At 31.5% G+C, this 15322-nt stretch overlaps 2 protein-coding genes across 2 annotated transcripts; one reads left to right on the plus strand and one right to left on the minus strand.

Annotated features, from left to right (window-relative positions):
* Window positions 1–572: 572 nt before the first annotated feature.
* LOC124837281 (MDIS1-interacting receptor like kinase 2-like) lies at window positions 573–2991 on the minus strand. Its single transcript, XM_047312605.2, has 2 exons — window positions 1253–2991; window positions 573–1093 (listed from the first exon to the last, which is right to left on the minus strand). Exons 1-2 carry the CDS (start codon window positions 2916–2918, stop codon window positions 717–719), a joined length of 2043 nt encoding a protein of 680 aa, XP_047168561.2. The 5' UTR covers window positions 2919–2991; the 3' UTR covers window positions 573–716.
* A 6243-nt stretch (window positions 2992–9234) lies between these two features.
* LOC124837283 (GDSL esterase/lipase At5g33370-like) lies at window positions 9235–13399 on the plus strand. The gene is made up of 5 exons (XM_047312607.2): window positions 9235–9739; window positions 9979–10106; window positions 11919–12161; window positions 12670–12922; window positions 13026–13399. Exons 1-5 carry the CDS (start codon window positions 9490–9492, stop codon window positions 13262–13264), a joined length of 1113 nt encoding a protein of 370 aa, XP_047168563.1. The 5' UTR covers window positions 9235–9489; the 3' UTR covers window positions 13265–13399.
* Window positions 13400–15322: the final 1923 nt, after the last annotated feature.

Genomic DNA, 15322 nt, shown 5'->3' on the forward strand with positions numbered 1-15322 from the left:
GAAATAAAGTGGTGTCCTCTCATTTATTTATTCATGCAAAAAAAATTATTTATTTATTTTAAAAATCAACTAATTTTTAAAATAATTTTAGAGATGTATATTATATATTAAATTGATTAACAAAAAGAATTTTAACTTTAGATGTAAGTGACCTTCTAGAGATTAATATGAAAATTATAAATTTAAGAAATTATTAATGTTATATAACAACTAAAACATTAGTTTATTAGATATTAAATGATAGACTTGAAATATATTTTTACTTTTACAATAAATCAATTTAAAAACAAATTGAATCGATAAAAAAGTAAAATAAATTTTTAAAAACATGTGATAGAAAAATAAATATGAATAAAAGTTAAATTAGATTGAAATACTAAAAAAGTAAATTAAGTTAAAATATATTTCTATTTTTAGGGCAAAACAGTTTAAAAATAAAACAAAAAAATAAAATAATAAAAAAACTCTTTACACATACATGACATCAAAATAAAAATAAATAAATAAATAAAAAATTAACAATGTCAAATATTATTTATTTTGGTGTCACATTTAAGAATTACTATAAGTCATAAGAACCGTAAAATGAAAACTAGTTTAATTCAAGAATATATATAATTTGAGAATGTTTTCTAACTATTAATGTAATAAACAACCACAAAATTTTCATTGAAAGTAGTTACAATCGAAATTTCTTTCAAAATATTTAAGAAAGTTCACAATTTTAAGGATTGTCTGAGTTCTTGACTTATGAGCTGCTGCAATGAAATAAGACGTAAAGGAATGTTGAACGGTGTAAGCCGACTAAGAAAACATTGAGAGATGCGTTTCATTGTTGGACGAAAGCAGGGATTGGGATTTAAACATGCAAAAGCCATAATAGCAGCAACAACTATGTGTTGTAAATCTGAAAATGTTGGGTGCGGGAGGCGTTGATCCAATATTTCACATAATTTGATGTCACTATTTGTAGAAGTTGAATCAAGTGATGAGAGTATTTCCTTAGGATGTTTTCCCATCAAAGTTTCCAGTGTCACCACTCCGAAGCTATACACATCACACTTTTCATTCACAACCATTGTATATGCAAGCTCTGCGTTTTGACAACATCAAATTAAAATATCAAAAGAAAAATAATTTAAAATACAAATGTAAAAAGCTACTCCATCTACTTGTTACATGTATTTTGATTAGGCCTCATATGCACCAAATCATAAATAAATAGGACTAGAGAAAAACATGAACAACTTACCAGGTGCTATGTATCCAATGGTTCCAACAACAATAGTTCGATTGGATGAATCAAGGTTGAGAAATCGAGCTGTGCCAAAGTCGGAAACAGTGGGCTCCCACTCAGAGTTAAGCAAGACGTTGCTTGTTGATATGTCTCTATGAACTATAGGAGGAACACAATCATGATGGAGATATGAGATAGCATGCGCAGTGCCTTTTATTGTGTTAATCCTCTTTTTCCAATCCAATTCCATTGCTTTCATGTCATCAAACAACACAGAAAACAAGCTTCCTTTCTCCATGTACTCATATATCAAAAACATTATTCTTTTGTGCAAGCAAAATCCATGGAGCTTGACTATATGTCGATGCTTTATTTTCGATAATACTTTGGCTTCGTTTCTGAAACTCTCATCAAAAGTCGGGACCTCTGCTTCAAAGCCATGGAGTTTCTTCACCGCAACAATCTTGCCACTTGGTAGTTGAGCCTTGAAAACACTTCCGTACGCACCTATTCCAATACAATATTTGAGGTCAAAGTCTTCAGTAACTATGATGATATCTTCATAGGCTATGCTTCCGTCATAGTTCCATATGCAGAACAAGTCCCCATTCTTAGATGTTTCACTTATCCTTGAATGTTTGTTCTTGATTGTAATGCGATTGTGCCTCAGATATAGAAGTAGTAAGAAGATCATGATTAGAAATATGGTGATAGTAGGAATTATGACCAGTTTCCTTCGTTTCTTCTGACTGACTGAACAAGGCTGGAATTGGTATTGGATTCGTATATTTGTAATGTTGCTGCATACACCCTTGTTCCCCATTAGCGCAAACGGATGTACACCGTTTGGAATGGGACCCTTCAAATTGTTGAAGGAAAGGTCCACATAGCGGACATTATGTAGGGACAGAGGAATCCCTCCGGTAAGACTATTGTAGCTTAGATCCAGAGTTTCCAATAATGGAAAATATCCAACTAAGAAAGGTTCAAGGGAACCGGAGAGTAGATTGTGTGAAATGTCAAGATTTTGAAGGTTTGTGAGGTTTGAAAGTGAAATAGGCAAAGCTCCATTGATTTTGTTGTAAGATAGATCAATGATAGTAAGATTCTTCAAGAATGACAATTGAAAAGGAACAGGGCCTTCAATGTAGTTGTTAGAAATGATTAGTGTGGATAGTTGAATTAGATTTCCCATTGAAGGAGGCACCTGACCAGAAATAGAATCGTAGGACAAATCGAGATAAGTGAGATTGGAAAGATTTCCTATTGTAAGAGGTATCTCTCCATGAATGGAAGTATGAGATAAATCAAGATAAGTAAGTTTGGAAAGACTATCAATTTCAGATGGAATAATACCTTCTAGACTACAGAAGGAGACCTCAAGATGTTCCAAATTCTTAAAAGCAGAAAGGTTTAGATTTGCTAATTGAATGGGTCGCTCGGAATACAGATATGTGATACGAGTTACACTTCCAAAATCATTGCAATGTATACCCTCAATCAATGAACATATATGAAGTGACTGTGAGTGCGGCAAATTCCACCATCCGCTATTGATTATAGCGTTTGCTTCCAATTGAAGCTGCGATGGTGTAGACGACGCGCATCCCAACTTCAGAACAGAGCCTATAAACACCAAAACATAAATAACAGGATGGAAATTGGAAACCAAAAACTGCATGTTTTGCAAATAGAGGTAATAGAAGGTATATTTATGAGAAACTGAGTTTCACTAAATTATGTTCACTCAATACCATGTAAGTTATCTGCTGATTCTTATACTGTGATAAGTCATAAACATGAAATTCCAAAAGACTTTTGCCCCCATTCATTGCATGCATGCATCTGCACGCCATTGCTTGACTTAGTCTACTCTGAACCCATTTCCACGTTCCATGACGGAAATGTGTTGAAATTTTTGTAACTAGATAGATCACACGTCTGTACAAACAAATTAACCATACGATCGATAGATAGACAATTGTTGAAAATCCCACATCGACTAGAAATAAGATCAATTCTTAGTTTATAAGTGGGTGTAAACCTTATTTTATAAGTTAATTTTGTGGGGTTGAGTTAGGCTTAAAACCCACTACTAGCACAATCATTTTCGAAAAATTAAAACTAACCATTTTTTTCAAAAGCATTAAATACAAAATAAATTCATATTTATCCAAATTTAAAATGTTCGAATCTATTAGTTAATACTAACATATGAAAAAGCGGTATTTTATTATAACTTTAATTTTATCTTTATAGATGATTGTTCTGTTGGTGCAAATGTAAAAGATAAAATTACAAGTACACAAAAAGCTAAAACTTAGTAAGATAAAGCCAAGGTTGGAAAAATGGCTAATATAAAAGTTTGAGATTATATAGAGTTTGAATAAAATATCAAGAGTGTGGAATATTTATGAGATAATGGTTTGTATGCATGTTTTTGTCACGTTATTATTACTTGACTTCAAAGTCAACTTTGAGGATTTGAATGCAACAATTTCTTTGTTACTCGTCTGCTCTGAAACGTTCCATGGATAGGAATGTTTAGAAATCGTTCTGACCAATAAAGTGTTATCGGAGATATTTTAGTTATTTAGTTCGTTTTTGTAGAGAGATTTATAAATATTTTTTATATTTTATGAACATTAAGTTAGTTGTTGATGAATCTATATTTTTTTAAGTATTTTTATTGTCAGAAAAAAAATCTCAGCATTGGAAAAAACAATTATTTTAGTAATTAGAAGAGGAACACAAGGTTGTTTTAATAAGATATTTGAAAATATTTTCTTTTACTTTTTTTATTCTTCCATTTCTTAAATTTTTGAGAAAAAAATTAATATAGAAAATATTATTGTATATTGTATTTCTTGTTTTACTTTCAATTTTAGTTGAGTTCTTATGTTGTTACTATGGTATCAAAGGGGATGATAATAATATATGCAAGTCCGTGGATAAAATGAATAGTTGATATAAGTGGGTATCCATTATTATTATCCGTTTATAAATAGGTTTGATATGGATATCATATTATCTTAAAGTATCTATTACTCTAAAAAAGTAAAAATAAAAATTTAATTTATATTTTATTAAATTTAATTTAATTAAAATTAAATTAATTTATATTTTATTATATTAAATTTTATAAAATTAAATTTTAATTTATAGTTAATTTAATTTAATTTATATTTTATATATTTTTTAACTTTATTTAAATTTTATTTAAAAAATTATAAAATACTTTTTCTTAAATATTCGTAAGTATTTATAGATACCGCAAATACTTTCTAAACGAGTATCCAACAAATAACAAAACAAGTACCAGCTACATTTTTTTTTGGATCAAATAACGAATACTCATTATTCGTGTCGTATCCCACTTGTTGTCATGGTATCCAAGAATGATAACAAGTTCTTTATTGTAGAAAAATATGAATATGTCACGTGCTTACAACTAATATGATATTTCACACTAGAAAAAAGTTAATCATATTATTGGATACACACATGAAAGTTTATACCTAGAAAACAGAAAGAAAACACTTAGTATTTAATGTGTTTCCAAGTGACCAACCTTAGTGGATGTAAAAAGGTTCACATTTTACAGACATTGTTTCAATAAATATATTATTTATTCACAATGAAAAGTGTACAAGTTAGTTTTAAAACTATGAAAAAAAATATAAGATAAAGAAATTTAATAAGAATAACTTTTTTCTTATAAAAATTGAAGATGAAAACAATTTTGAGAAAAACCAATTATGCACATTGAATTGAAAAAAATCTATAGATATCACAAATCAAAGGTGGAAAGAAAATAATTATAATATTATTGCAAATTTGCACTTAGTATTAAGAATGATACAATGATACATGTGGTTTTATCAAGTATAAAGGAGAAGACTACTCAGGAAAAATATTTTTGGAACACTCTCATCAAATTATAAAATTAAATCACTTTATACAAAAATATTATTAAACAAAAAAAAACTCGATGCTCTTCGAAAGAAAGAGTCTACGTGAATGGTAGACCACATCAACCACCTGACACTAGTACAGAATTGGGCTTTAACGTCACTTCGTACACGTCGGATCACAAAATAACCAACGTAAATTATTGACCGGTGATATTTTCTTAAATAAGTGGGCATATAGACGTCGGTTAGTATGGGCCCCGACGTCTATAATATTATAGACGTCGGGGCCCCTCGTAACCGATGTCTTAGTGCCTAACAGGTAGGTGAAAAGTCATTTTCTTCCGCCTTAGAGACGTCCGATCCCGTCATCCCGACGTCTATATTTGATTATAGACGTCGGTGCCCCTCTTAACGGTCGTGTATATGTCTGACAGGTAGATGAAAAGTTATTTTTTTCCGCCGTACAGACGTCGGATCACGTCATCCGACGTCTAAATGGCCTGATGAAAAGTTGTTTTGGACGTCATATTAGTGTGGGCCCCGACGTCGGGGCCCCTCCTAACCGATGTCTTAGTGCTTGACAGGTAGGTGAAAAGTCATTTTCTTCCGCCTTAGAGACGTCCGATCCCACCACCCCGACGTCTATATTTGATTATAGACGTCGGTGCCCCTCCTAACGGTCGTGTATATGTCTGACAGGTAAATGAAAAGTTATTTTTTTTCGCCGTACAGACGTCGGATCACGTCATCCGACGTCTAAATGGCCTGATGAAAAGTTTTTTTGGACGTCATATTAGTGAGGGCCCCGATGTCTAGGCCAGAATAGACGTCGATTCACCTGGGGAGCCGACGTCTAGTTTGCTGTTAATCAGACATCCAACCCGCTGTTACAAGCACTTCATCGTCTTTCTTCTCGTCTTTTCTCTTTGCCGTATTGCTTTTCCAGGTGCGTTTTTGTCTCTTTTGAACTGTTTAAACGTACTTTTATTCCGATTATATTAGTCTTTGGTTGATTATCTTTCATTTGAACCGATTAAAATGAGTTTTTATTGTGTTTTGGTGCAACTTTTCTCGTGTCTTTGGGTAGCGTTGTACCGCATTCTCCCTTTGCTAGTTTCCTCGTAAGAAAAGTTTGCATCTTTTGGATGTCTTATAGCGTTTCAACCCAAAACTGAACTTCGGTCCTTGCCTAGTTCTATTGTCACCGTTCGTTTTCATTGGCGATTTTAATAGAACTAGGCAATGACCCAGATTCGGTTGAAATGCCATAAGAGATCCAAAAGACGCAACATTTTTTTTTGACGAAACTAGTAAAGGAAGAAGGTGCTACTACGCTACTCAAAGACACGAGCTGCAATAGACGTCGGTTAATGCAATGTCCGACGTTTATGGAGCCCTTTAGACGTCGGACATTGCATTGTTCGACATCTATGGAGCCCTTTAGACGTCGGGATCATGCAGTAACCGACGTCTATAAAGACGTCGGGCCTGTTTGAGTCCGACGTTTGATTAACGTCACCCACAAAGATGTCGGTTCTGAAACTAACGTTAAAAGACCAAAATAACAGACGTTAAATGCTCTTTCTACACTAGTGTGAATATTTGTCCAATTTTCGTGACAAATTTTAACATAATTTAAAATAAGCACCTACTATAGAGTTTACCTAATTCACATCAATTCATCATCAATGTAACACATAACAAATTTGGGTTGTCACGGTTCTTAAATTTGGAAAAAATTTGGATTTACATAGTTTGAAATGTAATAAATTACATAGGACAATTTAATGTTAAATGAGCATTTTACATCAATAACCAGGATTTTAAAAGTAAAATACTCATTTAACTAATTCTCCAACATAGTTAACCAGATTTCAAACTATATGTTAATCCAAATATTTTCCAATCTAGTTCAATGATGTAATCCATATTCTTCCACGCAAAACCTAACAAACAATACATATAAAAACATCTCGAAGGGGTTCATATCATTTTTATATCAGTCACCATGATTCTCTAAATTTGCATTTTAGAGAAGTATTCAGCCCCTCATTCACTAGACTTCATCTCCATAACTTCAAGTTAATTATCCGCCGAGAACTTGAAAATGGGATATTTTTGTCCTTGTTTTTCCTTCAAACTTTTTTCTATAACATCCCATATTTCTATAGTAATGTTCTTCCTGAGAATAGTGTCAAGGACAGTTCTATCAATTGATTGAAAGATAATTCTTTGCTTTTATATGTTTCAACTTCATCTCATCATTTTTCTTTTGTTGCAGTTCTGTTAGTATTGTCCCGCTTGTTGGTGGAACATATCCAAATCAATCAGCTCCCTATATTTCTAAGATCCAAAGAAATTTTCCATTAACATGATCCAATGATCATAATGACCATCAAAACTTGAAATAGTTGGTGAAACTCTCTTCTATAGTCATTTTCTTTGCTGTTGTAAAATGTCAAAGATGGCAGCTTTGTATAAGGCCTAGCAGAGGGATCTGATACCAGATTTTTCAGAATAAAACTGATAAGAGTATCACAACAAACTATACTGAAAATTTCTCTAATTTTATTAACTGCAATATTGACTTTTAAGAAACTTCTACTATGTGTAGCTAGTACTGGATGTTATTATAATATATGTTAATGAATTCGTTAAAATTAATGAGTTTTGTAGTGTCTGATTTTGGATTTGGGAGTTGCCTTGCAACTCATGTTTACATTTACTTTGATGTCATAGATCAGAAAGATGCGAAAACTACACACATAGGAGCTTCAGCTTTTAAGACAGAAACTCAAGTTTCAAAGGTTACCAAACACACTGATCCTGGGTTTTGTTTGGAGGAAAAGGTTTCCATTAAAACTAGCTAGTCTATTACTAGTCTTAAATAGTTTTATTTAATGACATGAGCCTTGCGTGGTTATTCTGAGAAAGATCTTGACCATCAATTCGTTTTACTATTTTTATAAATATGATTTTCATTTTAAAAATAAAAATTTAAAACCAAAAAAGTAGATATATAGAGTAGTTAAATTCCAAGTATTGACCACTTTTTTTGTCTTTATTTCATCATGTTTACTCAGTAAAGTGGAGAAAGAGATTACATCATTAATATAGTTTATTAGCATTTTTTTTTCCAACGTTGGTAGAATTTTAATAGCCTCATAAGTTGGAAAAGAAGAAGTGACTAACAATTTATTAAGTGGGGTAACAAACTGACGTAGCACCGTAGACTTAGCTCAATATTAATTCCTGTTACAATTACTATGAAGGAAATCTTTATTGTGCAAGACCATCACCAAACATTATCATAAAAAAATAGTGTATATAAATTAGTTAAAATACATTTTAATTCTTGTAAAATAATCAAGTTTTAAGAACGTTAGTTTCTTTAAATGTAAGAGTGAGCAAAATGTATCCATATAATATTAAGGAAATAATAATTTTATTTCAAAAGAATTAAAAACAGAAAAAAATTACACAACTCAAAAGGAAAATATACTTATATGACCAATCTAAAATCATCTTAATTACCACTGCTCCGAAGGATAGTTGAATGTGAAAGAAAATTTTACGTGACTCTCAAATTTCATGCAGTCCAATGAAGATATAATGTTCTGTTTGACATAATAGTAAGATTGAATCACTTTTGTAATCTGAATTTTTATCTATAATATTTGGAATATATTATATACTCAGCGTGGGGTTGAGAGGAAAATGTAATTAATGTAGCATATTTATCACAATCTGTTATAAATCATGTATAAGCATCAGAGTACGTACCCTCCAAATACTTCATTTATCAATATATATTTTGTTTACTGATAAAAAAAATATTTTATCCTTTTAAGTTTTTATGCCTCAATCAAATTGGTCAATGAAAATTAATAAGTGCCAAGTCTATTGAAAATAAATGCCTCAAACAAAACCTTTAGCTTTTGTAAACAAGAAAAACATAAATAAATTATTGTATTGGTAATATAATTAATTAATTATCTAAAAAAATGGGTATATTTATCCATATCTCACCCAAGGTTGGAATCAAAGTCAAAAGCAAGCATAGACTTGGAAAGTGGAAGCACATTGTTGTTGCGTAATGCCACCAACCCTTCTGAATGAAGCTCGTAAAGTTGCCACAATTTTAGTTCTACTACTTAAAATCTTCAATAAAAGAGCATCCAAAATCAGAAGCCCTATTCTCATGCAATGATCCTATTTATGATATTTACGTGCACAACCACATCACTCATATCCCACTCATATCCCAGGTAACAGCCTCTCCATCCCATTTCTAAAACAGACTCTTCAGAAACTAAGCCAATTCAAAGGTTCATTACAATGACAACCTCGTCAAGTTCTGTTCTTATTGTAGTTCTAGGTTTAGTTTTAGTCTTAGGAGTAACTGTCCCTAAAAGTGAAGCCAGGCCAAGAGCATTCTTTGTATTCGGAGATTCTCTAGTTGACAATGGAAACAACAACTATTTGCAAACCGTTGCTCGTGCCAATGCCCCTCCTTATGGAATTGACTACCCAACTCACAAACCAACCGGACGCTTCTCTAATGGATTCAACATTCCTGATTTTATCAGTTAAGTTTCCCAAAACCAGTTTTTTAGTATTACTCGTCCAAATACTTGTTTATGTAACTGCTACCTTTGTCAGAGGAAACATGTCTGAACCACTTTTTGTACTGATTACTTTTTTTTCACACAACTCTTCTTATATTTGTACTCTGTTCCTGTCAATAGTAAAGATATTATCACTCACTGGTTTTAGCATCTTGAACGTTAGAATTGATGTATACAATGAGAGGTGTTGCCGTTTCAGGTCAAGAACTTGGTGCTGAGTCTACAATGCCATACTCGAGCCCTGACTTAACAATAGAGAATCTATTAGTTGGTGCGAATTTTGCTTCGGCTGGAGTTGGAATCCTTAACGATACAGGAGATCACTTTGTAAGTACTTGATAACTCATACCAGAAAACTTCACTTGGTTTTGATTGTTGCATGATAAGTACAATGAGTATTAACATGCAACACATTTTTTAATATATTATATATCTTATTTTTATTGAATTTAACTATACTGGTAGAGTTAATTTTACCGGATTGAAAATAGAAAAATATTCTTTTGACACACATTTATTTATTTGACATTATCTTTATATATTTTTACTTTATTTTTTAAAAAAAATATATATAAAAATTTATACTTTTATAATTATTTTATTCTTATATTCTATTTTAAATTAATGTAAAAATGTGTCATGTGAGCGTGCTCCATCGTAAATAGACGTAGGTCTGCTTTTTGAACTTTTTTACGTTGGAAAATAGCTATTAATTTCTAAGAATATCAATATCAATATCATATCTATCGAGTGTTGGTTCTCATAAACATATAATATAGCAAATAAAAAACACATGTTTTGATTTCTGGAAGAGAAGTGTGTTTGTACAATATTTTTATTCAACAAAGAGAAGGTATCCGTTGAAAGAGAAAAACCTTATTACCTCGGTTCAATCCAGGCAAAAACTTCTTTCTCTTTTCTTCTTTATTATTTTAGTAATTAAGAAATCGAATCAGAAAATTTCAATTTATTATCTCAATTAGAATCGAGAACAAAAGTGCATCATTTTTTATCTCGTCAGCATATATCTCAGTTTCGGTTCAAAAATTGTTACATATTGTAAAAAATAATTGTTGTTATTTCTCTTCATTGCACTAGTAGATTCAGCCTTTAAAATGCAGTATGCAAATGTTTTGTTGCTTGTGCCAAGGGATAAATTTTGAAAAGCAAAATCCTACAATTGTAATTAGTAGAGTAAAAAGAAGATTATGAGTGTATCAAGAATGAACATGACACAGGCATAGCCAATAGAGTAGTGAGTACCTTTAAAATAAATTGTAAGTAAATATCTTCAAATATACTGTCATTTGATAATTTACTTTTTAAATTTCTCACCTTCTTGATAATTGGCCTCCGAATTTGTCCATGTTAATTGTAACAGTTTCAAATTTGGCTAATTTTTGTCAAGGAAGGAGTGGGAGCTACAATTTGTGATGAGCAAGTGGGTATTAATTAAATTGTATATAGGTAGAGAACAAAGCATGTGCACCTTTTGAAAACGGACTGATATATGTCTAGTCTGTTGTATGCACCAAATCTATGACCTGACTCATAATTAAGACACATTTATTAAAATAAAGTCATAATTTATTTTTTTCATATGTTGAGTTCGACTCTTAACAAACTCGTTTATCTACTAACTACATCAAATTTTAAAAATAAAATTGTAATTATATTGACAACTAATTACACCTGATGTCGGATAGCATTATGTTAAAACGTTATCAATTATTACTGGAAAACTCTATAGTTTCACATTCATATTTCTGTTCTTAATTTTTGTTTTTTATTACTAATTTTTGACTAGCATAAGATTAACCCATTTCCTTTTCAATCATAAATTTATACCATTTGAGAAGTGAAATGGATGATAATAAATTGTAGTAAGTACTAGCCCCAGAAAACATGGAACCATGAACCATGGAATCTATCTGGATCTAAGACAGGGTACTTAATGGCCCTCGGCATTCATTAATGGTCCAACACCAACATATTATAGAGGGTGGAGTGAAACATACTTGTTCATATTTTTCTCTCTTTTTCCTTATGAAAAGGTGTAAAGAAGTACAATACAAAATTGAATTTCTCTGACATGCAAACAGTTGTAGTTGGCGATGCTTATTAATGCAAGCTTTGCAGATGAACATAATTAAAATGCATAAACAATTAGAGAATTTTAAAGAGTACCAACAACGAATGAGTGCTCTGATTGGTGTGTCGAGAACCAAAAGACTGGTGAATCAAGCGTTAATTCTCATCACTGTTGGTGGGAATGACTTTGTGAACAATTACTTCCTGGTGGATTCTACTGCAAGGTCTCGTCAATATCCACTCCCAGACTACGTCAACCTTCTCATCTCTCGCTACAAAAAGCACTTGCAGGTATATACAATCATAAACTTTTAATGCAAGTTCTTACATTTCACTTGTTGAAACACTAGTAAAATATTGACTTTCTAAGTCGTTGTGGATAGTAAAAAATAACTATGTTAAAACGTGGATTATAAGTCTAATTCAATCCCATAAAATCGACTTGTAAAATGAAGTTTGCACTCACTTATATATTATAAATTGACTTTATTTTTAGTGGGATTTCTACCACACCTCTTCACGTCGAGGTATATATAGACATCATCTCGTGCATAAGATTAGACATTTATGAGTGGTCCGATAGCAGGTGGAACAATATGTCTAGTAAAAACAAATATCACTAGGATAAACTCTACTGACTCAACCCACAAAACCGGCTTATAAAATAAGATAAGGTCAATTTATAATACATAAGTCGCAGTTGTTTATTTTGTTCACTGGTGAAAAACAGATGTATATATATTAATGTAAGAAGTTGTATTAAACATTAATAAAATAATAATGATGGTGATTAATGCAGAGGCTGTATGATCTTGGAGGCAGAAGAGTTATTGTGACAGGGACAGGACCGATAGGTTGTGCTCCTGCAGAATTGGCTATGCGAGGCAAAAATGGAGAATGTTCTGCTGATCTACAACGTGCTGCAGCATTATATAACCCTCAGTTGGAGCAAATGATAATTGAACTCAACAACGAAATTGGCTCTGTCATTTTCATTGCTGCAAACACAGCACTGATGCACAATGACTTCATCACCAATCCCAAAGCTTATGGTAATTACTTTCTAATAGTAGCATGTATGCAATGAAGATTATTTTCCTGTTTGATATTGTTAAAAGAAAATCTAATAACATTTAACGTTGTGAAATTGGATAGGATTTAATACATCAAAAGTTGCTTGTTGTGGACAAGGACCCTACAATGGTATGGGGCTATGCTTGCCAATTTCCAACCTATGTCCAAACAGAGAACTGCATGTTTTTTGGGATGCGTTTCATCCAACTGAAAAGGCAAACAAACTTGTTGTACAGCAAATTATGTCAGGTTCTACTAAGTATATGAAGCCAATCAACCTCAGTACCATTCTCGCCATCGACCACTTTCATCAAGATTAACAAAACCCTAATCGACATTGTTTTATCACTAACTTCGTCCTCAATGCTATGCATTATTGGCTTTGTTCTTTTTATACAATCATTTCTGTAATTTTTATAATTTCAAGTTATTAATTATTTTATTATTTTTACTTAGTTAACAATTGCAATGCAGGTTGTGGAATAGGAAATTATAAGTTATACTAGGACAAGCAATATTGTAATTAATAGAAAAAATTCGTTACCCCTTGCTTCTCTCAAATGTATAACAAGTTAAGTTATGTTATATTATATTATATTATATTTATTTTGGTTCTATCAAAGTTGTTAATTAAGTAGCTCGAGATTTCAGGATGGCTAAGGTTTAAAGTGAAAAAGTAATCCCTAGTTAACATTAGCTTCGTTAACTTTACAGCTTCAAATAAAGACTTGAGTGTCTGATGGAAAAAAAATAATAATAATAATAAATATCAAAATATGTTACGGAAATATGTTTTACAAATTTGCAAGAATTTAAGCATCGATAATAGAAAATAACAAGGTAATAATCACAAAAAATATTATTAATATTTTTAAGGTAAAAATACTTCTCAATATAAAAAGTAAAACTTTATGAACAACATTTAATCAATTAAGTTTTACTAAAATAAAAATAGTCAAATCAAATTATAACCAACCAATTAATAAAGCAATAATGTTGTCATATATATGAAGAAAAGAAAGAGAAATATAAAAAAAACAAGTGTGCGAAACTAATTTATTTAATCATAACCTTTTAATTGACGATCAAAATGAACAATTATATATTTTGAACCTCTGTTAAGATGTTAATTCGATCCAACGTTGAATCGAAGCAAAAATCTCAATTTTATTGAAATAGTTAAGTGAATGTTTTAATATTTTCTCTCTTTTATTTATTTCAAAAACTTTGAGAATAAAATTTTATCTTGAAGACATAAAAAATCGCTCAACTTAGGATAAATGAGATAAAATGATAATTTGATTAGAACATATAGTTAAAAGTCCAACCTAATACTTAAATGCTTGGATATGAAAATTCAATTATTCTCTAAACTTGTTTTTGTATTTAGTATGGTTAAAAAACTAAGTATTACTTCAAGGTCTCGTATTGAATATATAAAAAAAATGAATAACAAATAAGAAAAACGTTTAATCTTAAATAAAACAAGTTGTTAACTCAAAAGATTCGATTGAATGTTTACGCTCATGACATTACAAAATTTATTAATATTATCGACGGATTTTTACCGACGAATATATATCCGTTGATATATTTTAATTTCCAACGAATTTATTGACTTTTTTTTATTTTTTTATAAACGGTCCAAAGTCTTCGGTAAATTCGTCGGTAAGTAAAATGCACATTATCGACGGATTTGTTGAAGGCTTTTGATCGTCGTTAATGTGTATGTCACTTACCGACGGATTTACCGAAGGTTTTTGGTCGTCGGTAAAAAGAGCGGGAATTTTCCGCCCATTATTTCACTGAGCGACGTTACCGACGGATTTATCGAAGGCTTGTGACCGTCAGTAAAAAGAATAGAAATTTTCCAGCCCGAATTTCGCCTCCAATGCCAATATATGTGACAAACATCACACTATTTTCTCCTTCTCATTTCTCTCCATCTTAGTGTACAATTTCTTCCCACCGGCAGTGCCACCCTCCAAGGTTTGGTCACCGGAACTTCTTGCCACCACTACTCATTTCTCCTTCTAATTTTTGCTTACCGTCACGTAGTCTCATCCCCATTGCTCTTCACCATCGCGGGCTCGCTACTGTTGCAACCCACCATTGTCCCCTTTTCAGTCTTTCCGACAAGCTCAACTTTTCCGGTGAGCTCAACTTTTCCGGCGAGCCATTGTAAAGTTGATCTGTGCGATTAAGAACATCACCGGTCCTAATAACATCTTCTTTCTCTTACAAATATGAGAATTGCAGAGAAATTCTCTATGATTTTAACTATTGAAAATAAATTGGTTGTTTGATTGTTTGGAAATGAGTTTGTTATTGGCGTGATGCTTTTTTTGGTGGCGGAATTCGTGAAAACGAAAAAAAAA

The sequence above is a fragment of the Vigna umbellata genome, chromosome 4 (genome assembly GCF_029865625.1).
Source record: "Vigna umbellata cultivar VRB3 chromosome 4, Vumbellata_1.0, whole genome shotgun sequence".
Taxonomy (NCBI): domain Eukaryota; kingdom Viridiplantae; phylum Streptophyta; class Magnoliopsida; order Fabales; family Fabaceae; genus Vigna; species Vigna umbellata.